Consider the following 22,743-nt stretch of genomic DNA (forward strand, 5'->3'; position numbering starts at 1 on the left):
TCTGGACCTCAGCTTAGGAAGTCAGAGAAAGAAAAGTGGAAGAACAAATGCTCGGAATGCCTTCACACCAAAAGAAGAGTAAAAAGGCTGTCTTCTAGATTAGTTAACCCAGTTTGTCAGCATGAAAAAGAAAAGAGGGCCTGGGGACACATGTTCTGTTCAGAAATAAACAATGCAACTGCCCAGTGCTTCTCAGGGGCAGTACTACTGGGAAGTTGAGGTACAGCAGGGTGGGACATCTCAATAGTCATTAGACATGTAATCTGTAAAGAGAGGGGCTATCGCCCCAAAGTAAGGATGGGCATAAGAAATTAGGGCAAAGAGTAAAGGGACAATAAATATCCTCTGAGGGCTCAGAGGAATGAGACTAGCATCAAGAGAAGTATTCCCAGACATTCTAAATGTAAAATAAGATGTTGACATTGTAATAACAAGAAGACAGAACAACGGGTATAAACTTCAGACATGGAAATATAGAATGGCGTACACTTCAATAACATAATCAAGAATACGCATGGCAAATTCAGCAAGAACAATATACTTGATTGGGAAAAGTAGCAATACTCCTTTTAAAATTATGAAGAAAACCGGTGCCCCTTCTATCATTTTAGTTTATTTTTTACAAAGTTCAGAAAAATCTAATGCAACACATATGAGGAAATAAATTTTGGCACTCAGATGGCCAATCTTAAGTAATTCTGTTTATTAGATTACCTTGTTTATGAGAAAGCAATTAATCTTACTGAGTCTGCTATGGGACAGGAAGTAAGCTAGGTACTAGGATCTCTCATCTCCTGTAGCAGAGCTGTACAGAAGGTGGCCCTTTAGGACTGGGCTTTTACTCGGCTTGGATAATAGCACAGAGTAGCACACAGCTATCAAACAGACTCCAAAAAATTACACATTTCTCTTAAAACATTATAGCTAAAATTTCTTTAATCTCTGTTTTAAAAGTAAGAAATAAGATTTAAATAAATACTAGAAACGCCTAAGAATAAATTATGGTTGCCAGACTCAAATGTTACAACTTCAATAAAACTGAGCTTTTCTTCTATTGTATGTGCTTCTTAGGGTTGGAGGCAGTTAGCAAGGAGAATAAAAGAACAAACCATGAGGGGCCGGGATCTGGACAAACCCACAAAGAGGAAGCAGGCATTACACAGAATGGGGTAAATCCATGCAACAACCAAAGGCACTGTCAGTCCACAGTGACAGCCCAGAAAGCATGCCTGTCTGAGGCCCAAGGCAGATAGCTATTTACTGAGCCCAAAGGCCAGAGATGCAGTCCTCCAAATACATATCTGCTCAAGGGTCCCAGGGATCCTCAATGGCTAGAATATGTCTTAGGAATTGAGGCAGAGACAAGCTTTCCGAAGGCCCCAGCTCTGGGGAGAGGAGGGATATACAGATGCAGGGGCAACGAGGCCATTATATACCTCAACTAAACTGCCATTTTACACATTTGTTCTCTGGTTTCCTTAAAGCAGTCTGGAGACTCTTCACTGACTACCACTAAGCACTGGGAACAGCCAAGTCACAGGGACTAGGGGGGTTAGTGACAATCATGGGAAGGAAAATACAAGAGTTAATGAAGATTGGCCAGGCAAATGGTATAAACCAAAGACTAAGAATTAGTTATTATAGGGACTGGCATATGTAGGTGTCACACAGCCAGACAGAAAGACGCAGGAAGTGCTTTCTACACAAAGAGGAAATGCTCAGTGTCCAGATAATCTAGCAAACCTAGAGGGAAGAGGATATGAATTTTGAACCAAGGAGTTTGGGGTAAGATTCTAAGAACCATTCACATAAAACATGAACTTTGCTGAGACGCCACCCTGTGCCGGGGTTCTGGGGGATGCAGAGATGACCCTGTTTCTGCCATAAAGAAGAATACAGTCTCCCTGGAGGGCGAAGATGCCTAAAGACTCCCGGTTCCTAAGACAGAGGTTAGATTCCCCTCAAAATGTTGGCGGTCTGTATGGCCTCATGGCTGGGCAGGGTACTCCTATTATATACCTTCATGAAAATTCATAGCCTACTACTGAAACAAATCATGAGGAACCAAGCATTAAATGCAAGTATTTTAAAAATGTAATGAACATCACAGGCTTTTAAAAACAAGGTCATCTTACTTGGATGTTTCGGTTCAACAGCAACCCTCACAATAGGGGTGGCTTCAAAGTTGAGTGGTATAAATGGCGGGCAGGAGGGCAAGGTAGACAGTGTTGCCGATTTCAGCACAAAGTCTTGAAGGCCTCCTATTCCTGCAGGGAGGAAAAGATCCATGGAGTCAATAAAAGATGATAAGTTCTGAATTTATCTTAGAAAAATAACAACATCAACCCAGTATATATGTCACAGAGAAAAAACACTAAACAAATTGGGCTAAAACATGCCTACTTTGACCACAGAAATGATCATGTCCAGAAACATATGTCTGAAAGTACTAACTACTTTTTAAATTGTAACTCTTAGTTTTCAAAATACATTAATTTGATGAAGATGAGTCTCTACTGAAATAATCTCTTTTGCCAAATCTACTTGCTTGTGGGTGAAGGGGATTTAGAGAGGAGAATATCAGTTATTCCCCCACCTCCCTCTCCTGCCCACTCTCCACTTCAGGCTCCCGGCTGATAGTTGCATAAGGCTCTAAAGCACACATATTTGTCTTTGAGCAGACAGGAGCAGAGAGAATGCCCCAGAAAAGTGAGGTGAAGGCGTCATATTGAACCTCACATCCAGAGTAAGAGCAGACAACATTTTAGAACAAATTAAGAAACACAAGGGCGATTTTTGTGCTTTGGGGTTAAAGAATTAAGAATTGAAGAGGGTGTGGAAGGGGAGGCTACCTGTTTTAGGGTAAGGTGACATAGGAGAAAGGGGCAGGGATATTTAATCGGCAGTCTGCTTTTGCATCTCGAGCTTAGCAACAACTATGAAAAGGAAACAAAGAAAACAGCTTTGCTACCTTCAGCTGACAAACGGATGTAAAGGTACAGGGCACCGGGGTGCCACACAATCGACCATTCAGCCTGGTGGAGGGGAACTGAATCTGACCACACAGTGTGAAAAGCCCCCTCCCACTGCCCCTTCCGAATGCCTCCAGAATTCACCATCCCACTACATTAAGGGATCGCTCCAACTCTAAGAACACCTTCCTTACATTAGGCTGAAACGTGTTTCCCCCATCTCCACACATTGTTCTTAGTTCAGTTCTCCAAAGGTCCACAGAAAACGCGCTTCAACTTTTACCAACTACCCTTTGGATTTCAAAGGCATCTGTCAGATCCTTTTAATCCTTTCCTGCCTCACACTAAACCTCATTAGCTCCTTTAACTGTTTAGCTCATGACATGATTTCTAGACCTTTTGTGTGCAGGGGATCCTCTTCAGACTAAAGTTTCCAAGGAGCTAAATTCATTCCCAGAGCCTCTGGTTTATCTATTTGGTCAAGGTCTAAACTCATTGCTGTCCTTCTTAGCCCAGCACACAGAGAGACGTATACCTGGCCACAGCTTCTTGATAATGTCCTCCATGTACCATGATGTAACACATCTGGGTCTGCCCAAGTTTCCACCAAGTCTACTAGAAATAACAACATCTCCCATGAGGCTAGGGGTTTAGGAAAACCCCACAGTAAATATTCTCTTTCAAACCTCATCCATCCTGCTTCTGACCTCTGACTAGCATGCATTTCCTTCCTGCACACACAGCACATGGTTTCAATGAAAAGATAAATGCTGGTCTCTTCTGTTTCACCAGGGATGCAGGCTGCAGAAGGTCAGTATATTTTGAACACTGTCTCTTTAAACTTCTGGTTTACATTTTGCTGTTCAAATCACCAAATCTATTCTTGCTATTTAGATATGCCCAGATTTGTGAACAGATTAAAAACATGAAAAAACTGAAACAAAAGAAGTCAATACCACAGTATTCCTAGTCAAGATTAAGACTTTATGGAAAAGGTTATGCTCCAAAGATAGTAAAAAAGTCACTATCTGTAATATGCCACTATTTTAACAAATTTTTTAATATAATTTAAAAATCTAAGAAAGGAACCATTAGAGTTATTTGGCTGAATCACAATAAAATGATTTAAAAATCACTTTGAGAATTTCTTGATGTACTATCGGATAATTATTAAGTGTACAACTTGATATTTATACAAAACACACTTTAAAACAAACTTTCTGTTTTTAAAATAATGCCATCAGGTACAATCTAGAAAAAAAAAAATGAAACAAAACAAAACAGACCACCGTAAACCCATAACCACACCATTTGAATACCGTCACTATATTCATTTGATGTATTTCCTTTTTTATTCCCTCCTCTACTGGCACACATAATTTACACTGTTATAATCTCCATATAATTCTGTGTCGGTTTTTTTTCTATTTAAATCACATGATTTTCACTTCAGTTGTTTAAATCACAATTGTATCAATCAAGGAGGTATAATTCCTTCACATAAAGTTCACGTGCTAAAGCATTTTTCAACTGGGATTGGAGCTGCAGAATGTGTTCCCTTCAGGGAATCATTTTAGAAGTTTTGGGATGGGAAAAGTGATAGGTCAGAAAGAAAATATGCAAAATTAGCATGGCATGAATTTGTTTCAAGGATTAAAGAGGGTGCAAAGCTTTTTCCATGTATGTTTTAAAAAAAGGCATATGACTTAAATAAAAGACAGAGAAAAAACAGGCTGATGAATATGGAGCAAAAGGAATTCACTAAACACCAAGAATTCTAGCTTGTTTTTATACAAACGCCAGTAACTTTTGTCTGACTGAAGATGAACAATCCAAGTCCTCTCTGGTCCTGATTCTTCTCTATATAACAAGGAGTATTAGATATTTTGAGTGAGTGAACTCTATAGCTTACAGGCTGGGGTGACACCTGAGTAAATACTGAGTTCTTCCACTGGGTACACAGGCCCTCACCAGGATGTGTACCATACCCTTCAAACTTTTCTTAATCAAAAATCAGCATTTTGCAAACAATGCCAGACCGAAATTTTTTCCAGGTTCTGTCTAATGTTTCTTTTTACAAAGTATTCCATTTTTAGGTTTTTTTTTTTTGAGAAACTGCCATACTGTTGTCCACAGTAGCTGTACCAATTTACATTCACACCAACAGTGTAGAAGGGTTCCCTTTTCTCCACATCTTCACCAGCATTTGTTATCTGTGTTCTTTTTGATGATGGCCATTCTGACAGGTGTGAGGTAATACCTCATTGTGGTTTTGATTTGCATTTCCCTAATGATTAGGGATGTTGAGCATCTTTTCATGTGCCTGTTGGCCACTGGCATTTCCCCTTTGGAAAAATATCTATTCAGATATTCTGCCCATTTTTAAATCAGGTTGTTTTGTTTTTTTGATGTTGAGTTGTATTAGCTGTTTATATATGTTGGATATTAACCCCTTGCGGTCATATCAGTCGCATCATTTGCATATGTGACTGATATGACCCAGCAATTGTACTCTTGGGTATATATCCGAAAAAAATAAAAACACTAATTTGAAAAGATACATAAACCCCAATGTTCATAGCAGCATTATTTACAATAGCCAAGATATGGAAGCAACCTAAGTGCCCATCAACAAATGAATGGATAAAGATGTGGTATATATATATATATATATAAATATAATAGAATACTACTAAGTCATAAAAAAGAATGAAATTTTGCCATCTGCAGCAACATGGATGGACTTGGAGGGCATCATGCTAACTGAAATAAGTCAGACAGAGTAAGACAAATACTGTGTGATATCACTTATTTGTGGAATCTCAAAAATACAACAAACTGGTGAATATAACAAAAAAGAAGCAGACTCCCAGATATGGAGAACAAACTAGTGGTTACCAGTAGGGAGAGGGAAGGGCAATACAGACATGGGGGAGTGGAAGGTACAAAACTATTGGGTGTAAGATAGGCTCAAGGATTTATTGTACAACAGGGGGAATATAACCAATATTTTATAATAACTGTAAATGGAAAGTAACTTTTAAAACTTATATACAAATTAAAAAATTTTTTTTAAGTATTCCAGAAACAAGCAACGTTAAGGAGCACATCTTTTATGAGACTGAAAATATTGTGTGGGCCCTGAGAGATGGATTGGTCTTCTGTCGACAACTTTTTTTCTTTAACAACCCCCTGCTGCACCAGTTGAATCAATCTAGGATGAGGGCACGCTGGCAGCAGTAAGATGGTGAAATCATTACTGAATTCTAACACTGCTTCCTGGGGAGGAGCCTGTTAGCTGTCTGGAGAGAGAGGAGCATTACTATCTTCAGGAAAGTTTCGATTCGTAAACTGCTCTTTCATTGCTGGTATAAAAATAATACTGGAATTAAAAAAAACTTTGTGGGAAAACATGTTACTGCTCTAGCTAGCATATGGTCTCCTAATTGCCAAAGTTTTATTTCAAGACAACTTTAACATTACTACACCCAGAACCATCAACCTGTTCCTCTTAAACTGTTTAATAAGACTGAATTAATGGAGTCCTTTAAATCTTCATAGTAAATGCAAGTTATGTATCATGGATGTCTATAGGGCCTCAGGCCTATGAGAGCAATAAACACTACTTTAGAAGAGATATGAGGATTCAGACAACTATTAAAACCAAACCAAACCAAACCTTTTTTTTTTTTTTTTTTTAAAGTACAGGTTCCCAGAGTAGTTGGTGAGAACCTAGAAAACCTTTGGTCTCAGAAGACTACCTTCAGCTCTAGGTCCTTCTGTCTTTGAATACCAAAGAAGCTCATATCCTCTGACTTATTCTGCACCTTTCTGGAAACTCAGATTCTGCTCTCTTTCAGTCAACTACATAGGATATCAGGGGATCCATGCACTTTATAATTCTTGTCATGGAGGGAGCAGGCAGGTAGGTACAATAAATATAAAATGGGCCTTTTCCAAGCCTGCCTGCCGAGCATCTCCAATGCAGACCAGTATTGCTGAAGTTTTCAGAGGACTGGTCCAGTCTGTCCATGATGCTAAACAAGTTCCTTAAATCAACTGCCCTTTACCTTCTTGGTGAAATAGGAGGCCCCGGGGAAAACTCCTGCAACAATGACATCACCATGTGAGGATTTTTTTCCTTCTCGTAAGGACAGATGGAGCTCATAACCAGCTAACAGTTACAACAAGATCTGGGGTCCTTTTCTCAGAAGAGAGACTACAGTAAATGGAAAATGTAACATCTTAAGAATCAAAACCTTTTTTTTAAAGAGCCGTCTAGACTTGCTATCTTCGTCTATATTCCAGAACAGGTGGAAACGTGGCCCTCAGGGTCCAGAACCAGGTAAGGGAGCTATAATTAGGTGTCACTGTGGAGTCTCAATTTATGCATCAAGACCACTTCCATTTATGCCAGACCACCATTCCTGCGAAACAGATGACTCAGTAGAGCCGGCTGTCACCAAGGGAATTAACACAGTTGGAAGGGTCTAGGACTAAAATAGTGGAAGAAATTTCACCTTGGACCTGGAGGCAATGCAGAGTACCTGAATGGTGCCTAATATTCACTCAGAGTGAATAAAAGGGCAGTTACTTCTGACTGCCTCTTGGTGTGTTATACCATGATAAAGGATCTACTAATGCTAGCCCAGGAGAAAGGATGAAGCACATTAATTAAAATATTTGAAAACAATGTTTTCTATTAGAACAGAAATAGATGTGAAGGACTGTGGGGAAGGGAATACCAGGCCAGGGACACAACATACACAAAGTGCTGGAGTGTTGTGGGAACCCAAAGTAGTTCAGAATACCTTATGCATAGAATACACCAAGGGGCTGGCAAAACAGGAGGGTGAAGGAAAACAGAGAGATTACCAAGGGATGTGGATACCAAGCTAAGCTTAGACTTTACTCTGAAGGGTGTGGATATGGAAACAAGTAGATGAATTAGAGAGAAATGGGGTAAGCTATCAGTCTTGGTGGTTACGTAGGAGCTGGAAAGAAGGGACAGGAAGAAACGAGGATGAAATCCAGATTTCTAACTTGGAAAACTAAGCATTTCTCTACCCTTCTTTTAGGTTCATAAGTTTTTCCTATTGTTTTTATTAGTTCTTCATGTAATAAACATTTTAACTCTTATCATATTTCTTTTTCTCCAGACTATAGTTTCCCTTTTGATTTTGCTTCTATATTTTCTCTTTAGTATCTTTTTGAGCTTTTTCTATTTGGTGTCTAAACTTCAGAGCTTACAAACTTCAGTGCTCTCAAAGAACTGATACTTATTCAACTTTCTGTTAGTTTTCCAAGAATTTAGTTTTAAGGGCAGGGGCACAACTAGGCACTTTCATAAAGTTTCTTCAATGAACAAGTGAACCTGAGCACAGTTCCCGCCCTCAGAGCTTAAAATCTGGAGGGGGACAAAGGCAGATAAACAGGCAATTACAATATAATGTGATAAATGTCATAATAGGAAAACTACGAGGTTTATGTGGGAAGAGAAACTGAGAGGTTAGACTTCCTAGCAAAGTTAACATGTAGGAGTACCTGAGATAACTCTGCAGATGCTGTGGGAGGAGAGTGTAGAGGGGGGGAAATGGCACCAGTGGAGGTCCAAGTGAGAACCCAAAGTCATTATCTACAGCTGCAGTGTGGAGCGGAAGGCAGGACTGAAAAGACATTTTCAACCCATTCATTTCCACTTCTCTGAGATCTTGCAACTGCCATCAACTTTCTTTCCTTAGTCAACATGCATTCTTGTGATGTCTGATTTGGAATCAGAAGGAGTTGAATTTAATTAAAGCTCTAACCTTATGCCAGCTACCTAATCTCTCCCTAGTTTTAGTTTCCATATATATAGCATGTGGTACTTTCATAGGGTTACTGTGAGCCTTAAGTAAGATAATCAAATAAAGAGTTACAGTCGCTGGCAGAGTGAGCACTCAATAAATGGAGGTGGTGGCAGTGGTGGTTATAATTGGTTGTAGTGGTAACAGTAGTTGTCAGTAATAGTTTTGTTAATCAAAAAGGTTTTTTTGTGTATGGTATGAAGTGCATATTTAATTTTTATATATACTATTAACTAGTTAACTGTAAAGGAGGTTATAATAACCTCTCTATAAGGTACTAATCATATCCATTTATAAGCTTTGAATCCTGTCCCACTGACCTAAATTTATACTTTGTATAGTAACACATGGTTTTAAATGATGCTCCTTCAAAGATGTGATTCCAATTCAAATGATTTCAGTAAAATGGAAGAAGTGTACAATGTTTAGCACATAAGAGGAATAAAATGCCTAGTGTAGTTTAAAACAATGCTGGAAATTTGTTTTAAGATTTAAAAAGAAAAAAAAGAAGAGATATGGCTTTACCCAACCAGGAAATTGTAACCAGATTTCTTCTACCTTTAAACTCGAAATATTTCCAAATAAAAACAGGAAGCAGAGTCACTTCTGGATGCAATGGCAACTTCATCACAAGTACACAAAAGATCCTAGTTGAAATGATCAATGGAAGAAAACTAAGGAAAAACTGAATGAATAGTGAAACTAGAGAGGGCACTTCAAACTTTGAGCTATTTCTGTTAACTGTAGATCAAATTACAGAAAAACATCAAGTGTCAGGTCATAACTCCATTCTTGAGAAATTACCACAACGTAAGAAAAATGATTACATACGTAGTATACTAGTGGTGGTCTATTTGATAACAGACCAATGGAAATGAAGAGCCTAGAAACATGTATGTGTGAAGGTAGAAAACCTAATGAAATGGAAAAAATAATACAACTGCATCTCTATCATACACCATCTAGAAAAATAAATTTTACATGGAATTGAAAGCACAAGTCATAAGATGACATCATAAGACTGAAGACTGATAATGTCTTACTATATTATAAAATCTACAAAACAAAAATGCCATAAACAAAGTAAAAAGTTATAAAATAGATGTTTTCAATGTTTAAACAAGACAAAGGATTAGTAAGCATAATATATAAAGAACTAGTACAAATCAGTGAAAGAGACATGCAACCAACAGGAATATAGGCAAAGAATATAGTTTCAAGAAAAGACACTAAAAGAAAAGGAAGCTCTAAACATTCAAAAAACATACCAAAAAACCCTTAATCGCATTAATAATAAGGTAAATATAAATTAGAACAATGAGATACTATTTCACACCAATACAACTGGTATAAGTCTGAAAAGAAACCACGTTTGGCAAGTATGTGCAGAAATCATAGGTCTTATGAACTGGAAATGGGAACAAAAACTGTTACAACTATGCAGGAGAACGGTTCTGTGATGTTGAGCCAAATACAGGCTGTGCAACTTAGCAGTTTGATTTCTACTCGTATATCTCAAATCAGTGTGAGTATCGGGCACAATAGTGTACCAGTAACATACCACAAACAGTGGTGCAACTCTAGTGGTACAAATCTAGGTGATTTGGTAATTGCTGGGAACATTTCTGGTTGGGGCCGACTACAGGCATTAGCGGGCAGCACCACGGACCAGTGCCTTGGAATGTCCCACACAAAGAATTTTCCCAAACCACACAGCTTTTGAGTATTCTGCTGGACAAACCTATTAATAATGATCCGAGTTTAGATTTAACTCCATTTTAAAAGTGAAGTATTTTTTGCACAATTTAACACATGTTGAATTTTCAGGAATTTTGTTCTGAAAATGAGCTATTCACCATTTTACCAACAGCCACTCGTGGCACCCCAGTCATCAGTACCATACATCTGCATCAAATTGCATCTGTAGCTGTCACATTCATGGTGACTACAAGTATGTATCTAACTTGATTATGCCATCTAGTATAGTCAAATTGGATCACTTACACACTGCAGGGTACTTTATTTTATTGAAAAAAAATTTTTTTAACCAGAAGGCAAGAAAACAGCCTTTTTGTTAGTCCTGCACCTTGAATGCTTGCATTGTTTGAATTGTCACACAGCAATAAACCGTGGCATTATGCTGTAAACACATTACATTTGAATTAATCAACTTAGGTCCTAAAAACTGAAACTGTGCTCTCACCTCTCGGCTGCCGGACTTGGATTCCCTGGTTCCTGGTGTCCGCAGAGGGAGTCTTGGATTCCTATCTGATAGGGAGCTGGAATGTTTCTTGAGGTTAATCAAGGTCCTGGGAGTGAGGTGTCTGATAGCCTCAGATTGAAGGCCCTGTTCAATCTTAGTTCCATGGAAAGAGCCTCATCTCCGGGTCCACTCACAGGCCACCCTGGCATTAGATGTGAGAATGCATCACGTGATGCCACCCCTGTGTCCTTTAAACATTTGTAATGATCATTTTTCCAAAGGTAAATATTTTCCTCAAAGTCAATTCAGGAATTATGGAATTTAGACGGTCCTACTGAACCTTATATTCTAATATATTGTGATTTCTTTGCGAGTAGGGCTCAAAACAGTGGGTGAAGGAATACTTCACACAATTCCTGTGCTTTTTAGATTTATGTCAATAAAGTTCTACTGACACTTATGTTTACAGGTCTGTGCTGAGCACCTTGGAGGAGACAGAGATGAAGAAGACCAAGATCCTATAACTTTCTCTCATTTTAGTATTATAAGTGCTCCTAAAGCACTTTTAAAACTCAGTCGCATTATTGCTGATAATTTATTCCAATCCCTGAACCTTAGAGCTTGAGATTTTTGTGACCATTGCCATGCGTCTGCATCTTGATGTGGCGCAGTTACTATGGCATGGCACAGACACAACTGACTTGTATTAGAACCTACCAAAGAAATGTAATTCCTAAGGGGAAAAAATAACAATGATAGAATGTTAACAAAATTTTAAAAGCAAATATAGGCTATTTGAATTCAAGCCAATACTTTTTCCAATGCATGCATTACTTCCCTGTGAGAGGCAGCTTTCAAAGCAGTTCTGTTATTGTGGACCAATCACTTCACAGACCAATGAAGTAAGAATAAGTACTACAGGTTGAATTTTTTAATGTTAATATTACTACTACAAAACTACAGTAATCAAAACAGTATGGTACTGGCACAAAAAGAGAAATATAGGTCGATGGAACAGGATAGAAAGCCCAGAGATAAACCCACACACCTATGGTCACCTAACCTATGACAAAGGAGGCAAGAATATACAATGGAGAAAAGACTGTCTTTTCAATAAGTGGTGCTGGGAAAACTGGACAGCTACATGTAAAAGAATGAAATTAGCACACTCCCTAACACCATACACAAAAATAAACTCAAAACGGATTAAAGATCTGAATATAAGGCCGGACACTATAAAACTCTTAGAGGAAAACATAGGCAGAACAACTCTTTGACATAAATTGCAGCAATATCTTTTTTGATCCACCTCCTAATGAAAATAAAAACAAAATTAAACAAATGGGATCTAATTAAACATAAAGGCTTTTCCACAGCAAAGGAAACCATAAATAAAACAAAAAGAGAACCCCAGAGTGGGAGAAAAGTATTTGCAAATGAAGCAACCAACAAAGAATTAATCTCCAAAATATACAAACTGCTCATGCAGCTCAACATAAAAAAAACACAAATAACCCAATCAAAAAATGGGCAGGGCTTCCCTGGTGGCGCAGTGGTTGGGAGTCTGCCTGCCGATGCAGGGGACGCGGGTTTGTGACCCGGTCCGGGAGGATCCTGCGTGCCGCGGAGCGGCTGGGCCTGCGTGTCCGGAGCCTGTGCTCCGCGGTGGGGGAGGCCGCGGAAGGGAGAGGCCCGCGTACCGCAAAAAAAAAAAAAAAAAAAAAAAAGGGCAGAAGATCTAAACAGACATTTCTCCTAAGAAGACATACAGATGACCAAAAAAGCACATGAAAAGATGCTCAACATCACTAATTATTAGACAAATGCAAATCAAAACTACAATGAGATATCACTTCACACCAGTCACAATGGCCATCATCAAAAAATCTACAAACAATTAATGCTGGAGAGGGTGTGGAGAAAAGGGAACACTCTTGCACTGTTGATGGGAATGTAAACTGGTAAAGCCACTATGGAGGTTCCTTAAAAAATTAAAAATAGAACTACCATATGACCCAGCAATCCTACTCCTGGGCATATACCTGGTGAAAACCGTAATTCAAAAAGATACACGCACACCAATGTTCATTGCAGCAATATTTACAATAGCCAGGACATGGAAGCAACCTAACTGTCCATCAACAGAGGAACGGATAAAGAAGATGTGGTACATATATACACTAGAACAGGGGTTCCCAACCCCCAGCCGCAGACCAGTGCCAGACCAGTGCCAGGCGGTGGCCTGTTAGGAACCGGGCTGCACAGCAGGAGGTGAGCAGCGGGCGAGCAAGCGAAGCTTCACCTGCCACTCCCCATCGCTCCCTATGGCTCGCATTACAGCCTGAACCATTCCACCCCCCATCCCCTCCAGCCCATGGAAAAACTGTCTTCCACGAAACCGGTCCCTAGTGCCAAAAAGGTTGGGGACCGCTGCACTAGAATATTAGCCAAAAAAAATAACAAAATAATGCCATTTGCAGCAACATGGATGGACCTAGAGATTAAGTCAGACACAGAAAGACAAATATCATATGATATCGCTTATATGTGAAATCTAAAAAAAAAGGGTATCAATGAACTTATTTACAAAACAGGAGTAGAGTCACGGATGTAGAAAACAAACTTATGGTTACCTGGGGATAAAGGGAGGAAGGGCTAACTTGGGAGATCGGGGTTGACATATACACACTACAATATATAAAATAGATAACTAGTAAGAACCTGCTGTGCAGCACAGGGACCTCTACTCAACACTCTGTAATGGCCTACATGGGAGAAGAATCTTAACAAAAAAAAAGAGTGGATATATGTATAAGTATAACTGATTCACTTTGCTGTACACCTGAAACTAACACAACATTGTAAATCAACTATACGGCAATAAAAATTTTTTTTTTAAATCATGAAGATATATAAAAACTGGGTATGGTTTGGTGCAAAGAATATATACTTCTGTAGAAAATCAACTCTAAAGGTATCTCTAAATGAATCTGTGCTGGAACTATACTCAATATAACCCATAAGGGAAAAGAATCTGAAAAAGAATACACACACACATACACACACACACACACACACACACACACACACACACACACGGCTGAATCACTTTGCTGTACACCTGAAATTAACACACTGTAAATCTACCGTACTTCAATAAAAAATTTTTAAAAAATGAAAAAAAATGTTAATGAGGTTTTACATTATAGTAGTAATGGGTTTTAATTTTATAATATTATGAAAGCTCATCTGGTTAGTACTGGTATTGTAAAGCAATCAAACCTCTTTATAAAGGACAAAGGAATCTATACTAAATAGTTGGATTAACGTAGACTCAGTTAAAAAAATAAGTGAAAAAAAAAATAAGTGAAAACAATTAAAGATGGGGTCCCAGATTTATACATCCATTCTCATTTGCTACCCTCTTTTAAAATGACAGATCAATAAATTTCTACGAGGAAGCAGTTCTCGTTACTATCTAAGAACACTCTAAATGCCTATCAGTATAGGACTGGTTAACTAAATATGCTATACGTGTCAAAAAAAACCATAGAGCCACTAATAAATTGAATTTTTTTTTTTTTTTTCAGTACGCAGGCCTCCCACTGCTGTGGCCTCTCCCATTGCGGAGCACAGGCTCCGGACGTGCAGGCTCAGCGGCCATGGCCCACGGGCCCAGCCGCTCCGCGGCATGTGGGATCCTCCCGGACCGGGGCACGAACCCGTGTCCCCTGCATCGGCAGGCGGACTCTCAACCACTGTGCCACCAGGGAAGCCCTAAATTGAATTTTGAAGACTACTGAGACACAGATAAAGCAGAATGTAAAATTCTACATAGATGAGATTTATAGATAAAATGAAGAGAAATATAACAATGAAAATTATAATAGTGGTGAGATTAAAAGTGATCATCTCTAGATAAAAAATATTTTGATTTTTACTATGAAAAGTTATTAGACACAAGCTACAAGAACTAAAAATTTAAGCTTTTTAAAGAGCTGCCATTAACAGAATCAAATGGATATAAACTATATAAACTGATATATGGCAAAGGTGACACTGTAGTATAGTGGGGATCTGATAATGATTTTAAGTCAATGGCGTATCCACACTGGCAGAAACAATCAATCTGACTTCCATCTCACACCATGTACAAAAACCAATTCAGATGGATTACAGGTCTAAATCTCATAAGTTAAAAAAAAAAAAATCTTCTTCGTGACTTTGGAGTAAGCAGATTTCTTAAACAGGACACAAAAAGCACTAATCTTAAAAAACTGATAAATATTAGACATATTAAAATTAAGAACTACTGTTCATCAAAAGATACCATTAGAGAACAGAAAGGTAACTCACAGAGGAGGAGAAATCTGCAGTAAGTATATCCAACCAGGGACTTTTATGCCGAATATACAAAGAATGCCTACAAATCAATACAAAAAAGGCAGAGAATCTTAAAAAAAAAAGTAGACAAAGACTTAATGATAATTCATAAATGAGTAAAAGTCAATAGTTAATAAATAAGTCAAAAGGAGTTTAACTTCACTAGTCACCAGGGAAACCAACTACTATTCCATACACACCAGAACGGCTCAAGCAAGAACAAAACAAGTGTTGGTAAAGATACGTACGTAGCAACTGGAACTTTCAGGTCCTCCTGGTAGAAGCATAAATCGGTACACTCACTAAGCCTGAACATAAACCTGCCCTAGAACACAGCAACTTCTCTTCCAAGAGACATGTGTACAAATGTTCAGCAAAAGACATGCACAAGAATATTCAAAGCAACAATATTCATAATGGCCAAATATTGGAAATAAACTGAATGTCCACCAACACAAGAGCGGATAAATTGTGGTAGTCACACAATACAGCAATGAGAATGAACAAATCACAACGATGTGCAGTGACATGGACGAATCTCACAACCAGAATGATGAATGAAAGAAGCCCGACCCAAGAGCACATTCTCTATGATTCCGTTTGTACAAAGCTTAAAAACAGGTAAAATTAATCGATGATGTTAGAAGCCAGGAGAGTGGGTACTCTTAGGGGTGGAGGGTGCAGGTGGCAGTAACTGGAAAGGCAGCTGGCTTCTGGCATGTGGGTAGTGTTCTGTTTCCAGATTCGGATGCTAGTAACACATGCATAATGTTCAGTTTATGAAAATCCATCAACCTGTGGTTTAAGATTTGCATATTTTTCTATACGACTATTATGCATCAATAAAAGCTACTTAAAAGTGTTATTTGGCACAAAATTACATGGGTATGTAAAGCACTTCTGAGTCTCTTAGAGACGCCATTAGCTGCAACTATTAAAGATAAACCATTTCAGAGCCTTTAAAAAAGAACTGGCAGCAAAAGAGTGAGCGCGTGGTTTGTTTCCTGTATCTTTTCCCTCCACATCATCCAAGGAAGAGTGAAAGGTGTCTTTCACTGCAGTGTCCTTACACGGATTCTTCCTGAACATGTCTGTCCTTGAGCAAATCACTTCTCTATTCAAGTAAGTGCAGCCAGCCTCCTCCTGGCGGCACAGTTCTGTCTATTCTCTGGTTCCTGATGCTCTCCAGTTCGTTCATTCAGAAGACGGTCCTTTTAAATACCCACTGGAAGATACTATAAATGGTTTAGAAAACTATTCTTTGCGTTTTGGTCTGTTTCATTTTGGGGGAAAACAAAACAATCCCCAGCAAACATCACACAATTCTCTAAGGCTGCCTTTATTTATGTACAAAAAACGTCCAGCACATTACCCAAGATTTTCCAAGTGTCTCATTCCATTCTTACCAGCTACCACTGCTGAAATCTAGCCACAATTAGAGAAAAATAATCTCAGCTCACATCATGGGAAATGTTTCTTTGGCTCTAAGAAAAACAGAGAATAAGTGCTGTGAAAAAGTAGGTCAGCAAAATAATGTGAAAGTTGTTTACAGCTGATTATTTCCATAATACTGTCCATGGTGGCCTTGTGTATATGGGTCTCTTCAGCAAACACCCCAGAAACACTCTGAGGCAAGATTATCATTTCTAAGTGATAGGAGACCCACAAAAAGGGTATGTCAGGCGACCCTCCTTCACTCTACCAAGGCACTTGGGTATGTTTTCTCAAACAGCCACAGGTGTCCTTCTGATTTATTAACAAGCTCTGTCCCTAGTGAAACCTGTTGCAAACTAAAGAATTCCACCATAACAAAACGCAGAAATGCTAATACAGCATCTGTAAGGAAGCTTTCATAAGACAAACTAATGTGAACAATTTACTCAAGACTTCCCAGTCTGTGCCTACTAAGTAGAGTTAGATGGGCAATAACAAAATCCCACTGGCTCCCTGACCCCACCAGTTCATACAGGGCCTTCATCTTCCTGTCCATCATCTTCTCTAGGAATCCCAGGGGCTGTTCCTCATGGGCTCATGAGCTCACATTTACCACAGATACTTAGGCACTGGTGTTCTCATGGTGCAAAAACTCTGCAGGGGTCTCCGATGTAGGGAGAATGCTTCTTCTGTATGCTTATACCCTGTTAGAGCATAGATGATGCTTGTGACCCAATGTCTTACAGAGGCCAACTCTTACCTTCCAAAGGTCTCAGTCATGGGAGCAACAGGGCTGGGCCAAAAGGCAAATCCAGTGACAGGTATAATGCCACTCCTCCCCGTAGAGACTAAGGCTGGGCTACTGGATTACCCTGTCATGTCTGGTTTCTTGTTCTTTTGGAGAAGTTTCCTTCCAGGAGGTACCTCAATCATCTTCAAGGGCCCTTTCTACCAATATCTGGATATGCTCCCCAGAAGGTAAGCAGTCCATGCTGAAGCTGATCCTTGGTACTTAACTATTTGAGTTCTTATTCAACATTAAGAAAATGGCTCACGGTATGCGGCTCAGGAGCAGAAGACAGCAGCAACACTACTGAGCACCCTCAGGCAGTGAGAAAAGCCTTCAGGGAGATATGGAAGCAGCCAGCTTTCCAGATCCAATACCATATCAGGCTGGTAAATGCCTCATCCGGAAAACAAAATCATCTCTAGAATAGTCTACGTTTTAGTAAACATCAAGGGATTTCTTTCAAACTTTGCACACAACTTTTATAGCTTGTTTGTAAAACAGCATTGTCGCTGATTTAATGACAGAAACATAAAATGTATACTTCAGCAAGTCCTTAGAGCTCCTCCCTTTCACAGGTGAAGAATCTGAGGGGTACAGTGGGGAAAGACTGATCCCAGATCCCAGTCGCTGGCAGTTCTGGAAAGATCCCAGTTTTCCTGGCTCCCAGGAGGAGGGCTTTTTCCTTTATGCCATGCTTCCTCAATGTGTTCCAGATAAGATGAATGACATTTTTCCAGGACCAATAAATAGTTATAATATTTCTGCTCCTTTCCAAAATCATTGAAATCTCATTCACATGCCTTTTATCCAGTGAAGGAAAAGTAAAAATGCCAAATCTGTTAAAAGAAAAAGAAGAGAGGAGGAAGAACTGGTGGGGACAAGGAGGGAGTGGGTCACCCTGTGTATCCCCTGTAGAGCTGGTTAGCACGCAGGAACAGAGTGCACCAGGGTGGAGAAGATGAGGCAATAATTCCTGAAGACTCCAGTGCCTATGCCCAGGATCATCCTTATGGAGGGGCAAAAGGGCTGGGCAAGTAAACACCTGGCGCCCTGTCTACAAATATCTCCAAATAGGGAAAACTGGTTTACAATGAACATCAGCTGAAACCTTCAAGGGACAAATGAGAGGAAAGTGCCTGGCCAATGTAAACACACTCAGATAAGGAAATGGGGAGAGAGCACTAGCTGTATTTTATCCCAGCTCCTACCCCTTCACTGGCAACACTTAGAATCTCAGGTGTTCATGAACATCATTTAGCTGTGCTGTCTTCTCTTCTCGGATCTCGTATCTCCTCCCCATTCCCACTCCTGCTACGGCTTGTACTACCTCTCCACTCCGAGAGTCACCAGAATGTCTGGCATCTAGTAGGCCCTCAATAGATATTTGCTGAATGAATGAATGAACCTCATTTGTGTTAAATGTCAATTAAAATGAAGCAATAGCTGTGATTAGACTGGCAAAAAACCCAGAGCCACTACTACATAAATATAATACAATGATTGTCATCACAGCACTGTCTGAAACAGGAAAACCACCATACAACAAACTAATTATTCATTAGGAAGGAACTGGTTTAAAATACTTGTGGGGCTTCCCTGGTGGCACAGTGGTTGAGAGTCTGCAGGGGACACGGGTTCGTGCCCCAGTCTGGGAAGATCCCACATGCCATGGAGCGGCTGGGCCCGTGAGCCATGGCCGCTGAACCTGCACGTCCGGAGCCTGTGCTCCGCAACGGGAGAGGCCACGACAGTGAGAGGCCCGTGTACCGCAAAAAAAAATTTGGGGTACATTCATAAAATTTATTTAGCCATGAAAAAGAATATAGTAAATTAGAATGTGATAACACTTGAAGATACAGTACTGATAAAATATTCTAAGATATATTATGATAAAAAAGCAAAGTAGAGGAAAACAACATTAATAATGAGATTCTTTCCCTCCCCTTTTAATATAAGAAGATATACTTGGAATATGTTGGTATACTTGGTAAGAAGATATACATGGTATATGGGTAAACCTGACTAATTGTCAAGAACAACAGCTAGAATCTTAAAGTTGGCCCTTCCCAAAGAATATGGAATGGACAAAATGCTATCCCAAGTTCCTTTAAGCTCTAAACATCTGGGGTCTTATGATTTATTATGAGCAAGTTTCCCTTCCATACAAATATGGCACACTCTACAAAAACTCAATATACGACGTTGTCCTGAATTTGCCTGTGATAAAATGATCCCCAGATGACAAATAAGACTTGAGTTATTTTGTATTTTTGCATTTTGCATACAAGTCCAGGAAAACAATTTTTAAAGCCTCTGAATATCACTGAAGAAACAGTTTCATTGTGATTATACTTGAGGATGGAAAGAAAAAAAATCAGTTACTTGATACATATCAGATCTATTATCCTCAGTGACAACACAGAAAATCACAATTAATCATGCAAAAGAGCTGCAGAAGTGGAAGACCCCTGACAGCCTGTCTGCTTAAAAGAACCTGCTGCAATGTGAAATCTCCTTCATAACATCCCTAAGAGAAGACGGTCACAGCAGTCCACTTCCCTGATGGAGGAGCATGAATTCAAATTTCTGTATGGGTGTGTACGAATTCACTTACCATTATGAACATCTATTGCATGACAAGTCCTCTGGTAGGCACATGAACATGGCACTGCCTGTACCCGGCAGGCTCTTCTTGGCTTTCTTGTGTTGTCTTCAAATCACATTCCCTGTTATAACACCACTGCCTCTAGCTGTACTCTCTGGAAAAACACGAGCCTTTAAATACTTTTGAAAGCTAGTTTATCACACCTTCCGCACCACTGCTGTTTTCATAAAACCCCCTAAAAACTTCTATTCCCTCTCTGCTCCGTATATAAATTTAACAGAGAAAAGTACAACATTTAGGTCAAAAAATCAGCTGCCCACACGGGTATATTTTTAGGCAGTCATTTCAGTTTCACAAAGGTTTTCAGTTTGTGGTTGCCAATAGGTTTGCTGCAAACTAACAGTCTGAGGTAGCTGCTAATTAAATCTTAGGTTTCCTTCATGAAGCCTGGGAACCAGCAGAAGGTTCCAACAACAGTCACCTATATTTGAAATATTATTCTGTTAGGAAGGGTAAGGACAAAACTGAGTCCACCTAGAAATGGCAGAAGAGGATGGCAAGCTGCCTGTAAACCATATGTTACAGTCATGAAGCATAACGAGCCAAAATGTAGTTTGAAGTCAGGTTTAATCACCAAAGCAGTCAGCTTGCAAAGGTACCGGCAGACAAACACATGGGAGGAAAAACCTGGGCAACCAACCTTCTATCAAGGCTGGAGCTTCTCTGGCCTGGGGCATTTGTAAAGGGCATGGGATGGAAAGACAATGATGAGATCTGCAGGTAAAAAGGATCTCCCAGCAGGAAAGAGGACTTGGTGGTGACAGCCCACTTATGACCCAGATTTGGGGGAGAGATGGCGAAACTAAGTGAGGATTGTCCAGGGAATTTTACTACAGAAGCCCCTTTGCTATATATTAAGTATTAAAATTATCAATTTCTCAAACGTGGGGAGGAAGAAAATTTGATAATCATATTTTATAATAATTTTGCCCTTAATATAAACTCTGTTTTCTTTAGTAACTCAAATAAAGCTTTATATATGCCAGGGTATATCTGCCTAATTCTTCAAGCACATGGGATAAAAATAGATTGGTCAGGGCCTCCCTGGTGGCGCAGCGGTTGAGAGTCCGCCTGCCATTGCAGGGGACACGGGTTCGTGCCCCGGTCCGGGAGGATCCCACATGGCGTGGAGCGGCTGGGCCTGTGGGCCATGGCCGCTGGGCCTGCGCATCCGGAGCCTGTGCTCCGCAGTTCTTAGCAGGCAGCTCTCTCACTTGCTTCTTTGGTAAGTTCATCTCATTATTTTTGGGGGGGGAGGATACTTGCTCCTTAGGATGTGGTGTCACACCACCACTGAGGGCACCTTCCCTTTTTAGTCATCACTGATCACTGGCCCTTTTGTCCCTGCTCTACTGATCATGTAACACTACTACTCCACTGACTGCAGCAGAAGCTAGCTGAGGAGAATAGGGTTGGTGATAAACTGCACCCACCCTCCCTAAATCTGATGGAAGGAGCTGGAAGAAATGTAATAACAGAGGTTCTAAGGATGGTCTAGCACTGAATTTTTAGCCGTTTTGAATATTATCACTGGGTTTACAATAGGCCCTTGTGTTCTCTGTTTGTGAACAGGGTCAGCTGGCAGCTGGTTAAATTTCTTAGGGAGTTACTGAAGCCAACATTAAAACAAAACCAAGCACAGGATTCCCTAAAAAGTGCAAAGCACCGGGAAGCGTGCCCAGAAGAACAATGTCAGGTTATCTTATGAGTCCAAGAGCAGAATACTCGAGCAGTACATATTATTAATGAAGGGCTCACCTTTCCAGCGGGGCTAGTGTCAGGCATGCTTTCCTCCCCAGGGTTTTTGGTTTACACTCTATAGGGCTGTGGCACTCCAGGACCTCAGAGGTGAGGAGAGATGTGAAACAGGCTAGAACAGGGGCTAAGAAAAGCGACCCAATCTTACAGCTGTCATTATAATTGGTGGTAAATCATTATTTTTAATCTAAATATCTTGTTGATATTGTTAGGGAAGTCATCATTATAAGTATCTATCTTGGAAAGCAATGACTGCTATATTACTATGCAAAAGATCTGCAGTTGAGATATCCAGGATTCTCAACAGTAAATACTCCTGGTACCCACAGGAAACAGCAGAAGCCGAAAGAAAATTCAAATCATGACTATAACATACATTCACAGCAACCTCTGAAGAGTGATTTAGGAGCATTCAAAAGAGTTCTTCTGGCAATGGAGAAGACAAAACCCTGCAATCAGGTTGACTTGTGAAGCACTGAGCCCAGCTTCCTGGTGCAGGTGGGGGTTACTGACTGCAGTACTCTTCTCCCTGAGAAGGAACCCAGTCCTCCTCCTGCACCACAGGTCACACTTTACTTCAAATCAGGGCCCAGCCACACCCTCCCAGCAGGACCAACCACGAAAATAAACGACACCCAGGCTGTAAAATGGGAGGCACAGCAAACTGCCCAAGAGAGCACAGACACTCTGCA

At 39.9% G+C, this 22,743-nt stretch overlaps 1 protein-coding gene across 2 annotated transcripts in view; it reads right to left on the reverse strand.

Annotated features, from left to right (window-relative positions):
* EFL1 (elongation factor like GTPase 1) overlaps window positions 1–22,743 on the reverse strand; it is a 136,859-nt gene that overhangs the window by 37,457 nt on the left and 76,659 nt on the right. For both annotated transcript variants that reach the window (XM_060005337.1, XM_060005338.1), the window contains exon 16: window positions 2,136–2,267. In XM_060005337.1, coding sequence (XP_059861320.1) covers window positions 2,136–2,267 — 132 coding nt within the window. The remainder of the gene's footprint in view (window positions 1–2,135; window positions 2,268–22,743) is intronic.

Source organism: Delphinus delphis, chromosome 2 (genome assembly GCF_949987515.2).
Source record: "Delphinus delphis chromosome 2, mDelDel1.2, whole genome shotgun sequence".
Classification (NCBI taxonomy): domain Eukaryota; kingdom Metazoa; phylum Chordata; class Mammalia; order Artiodactyla; family Delphinidae; genus Delphinus; species Delphinus delphis.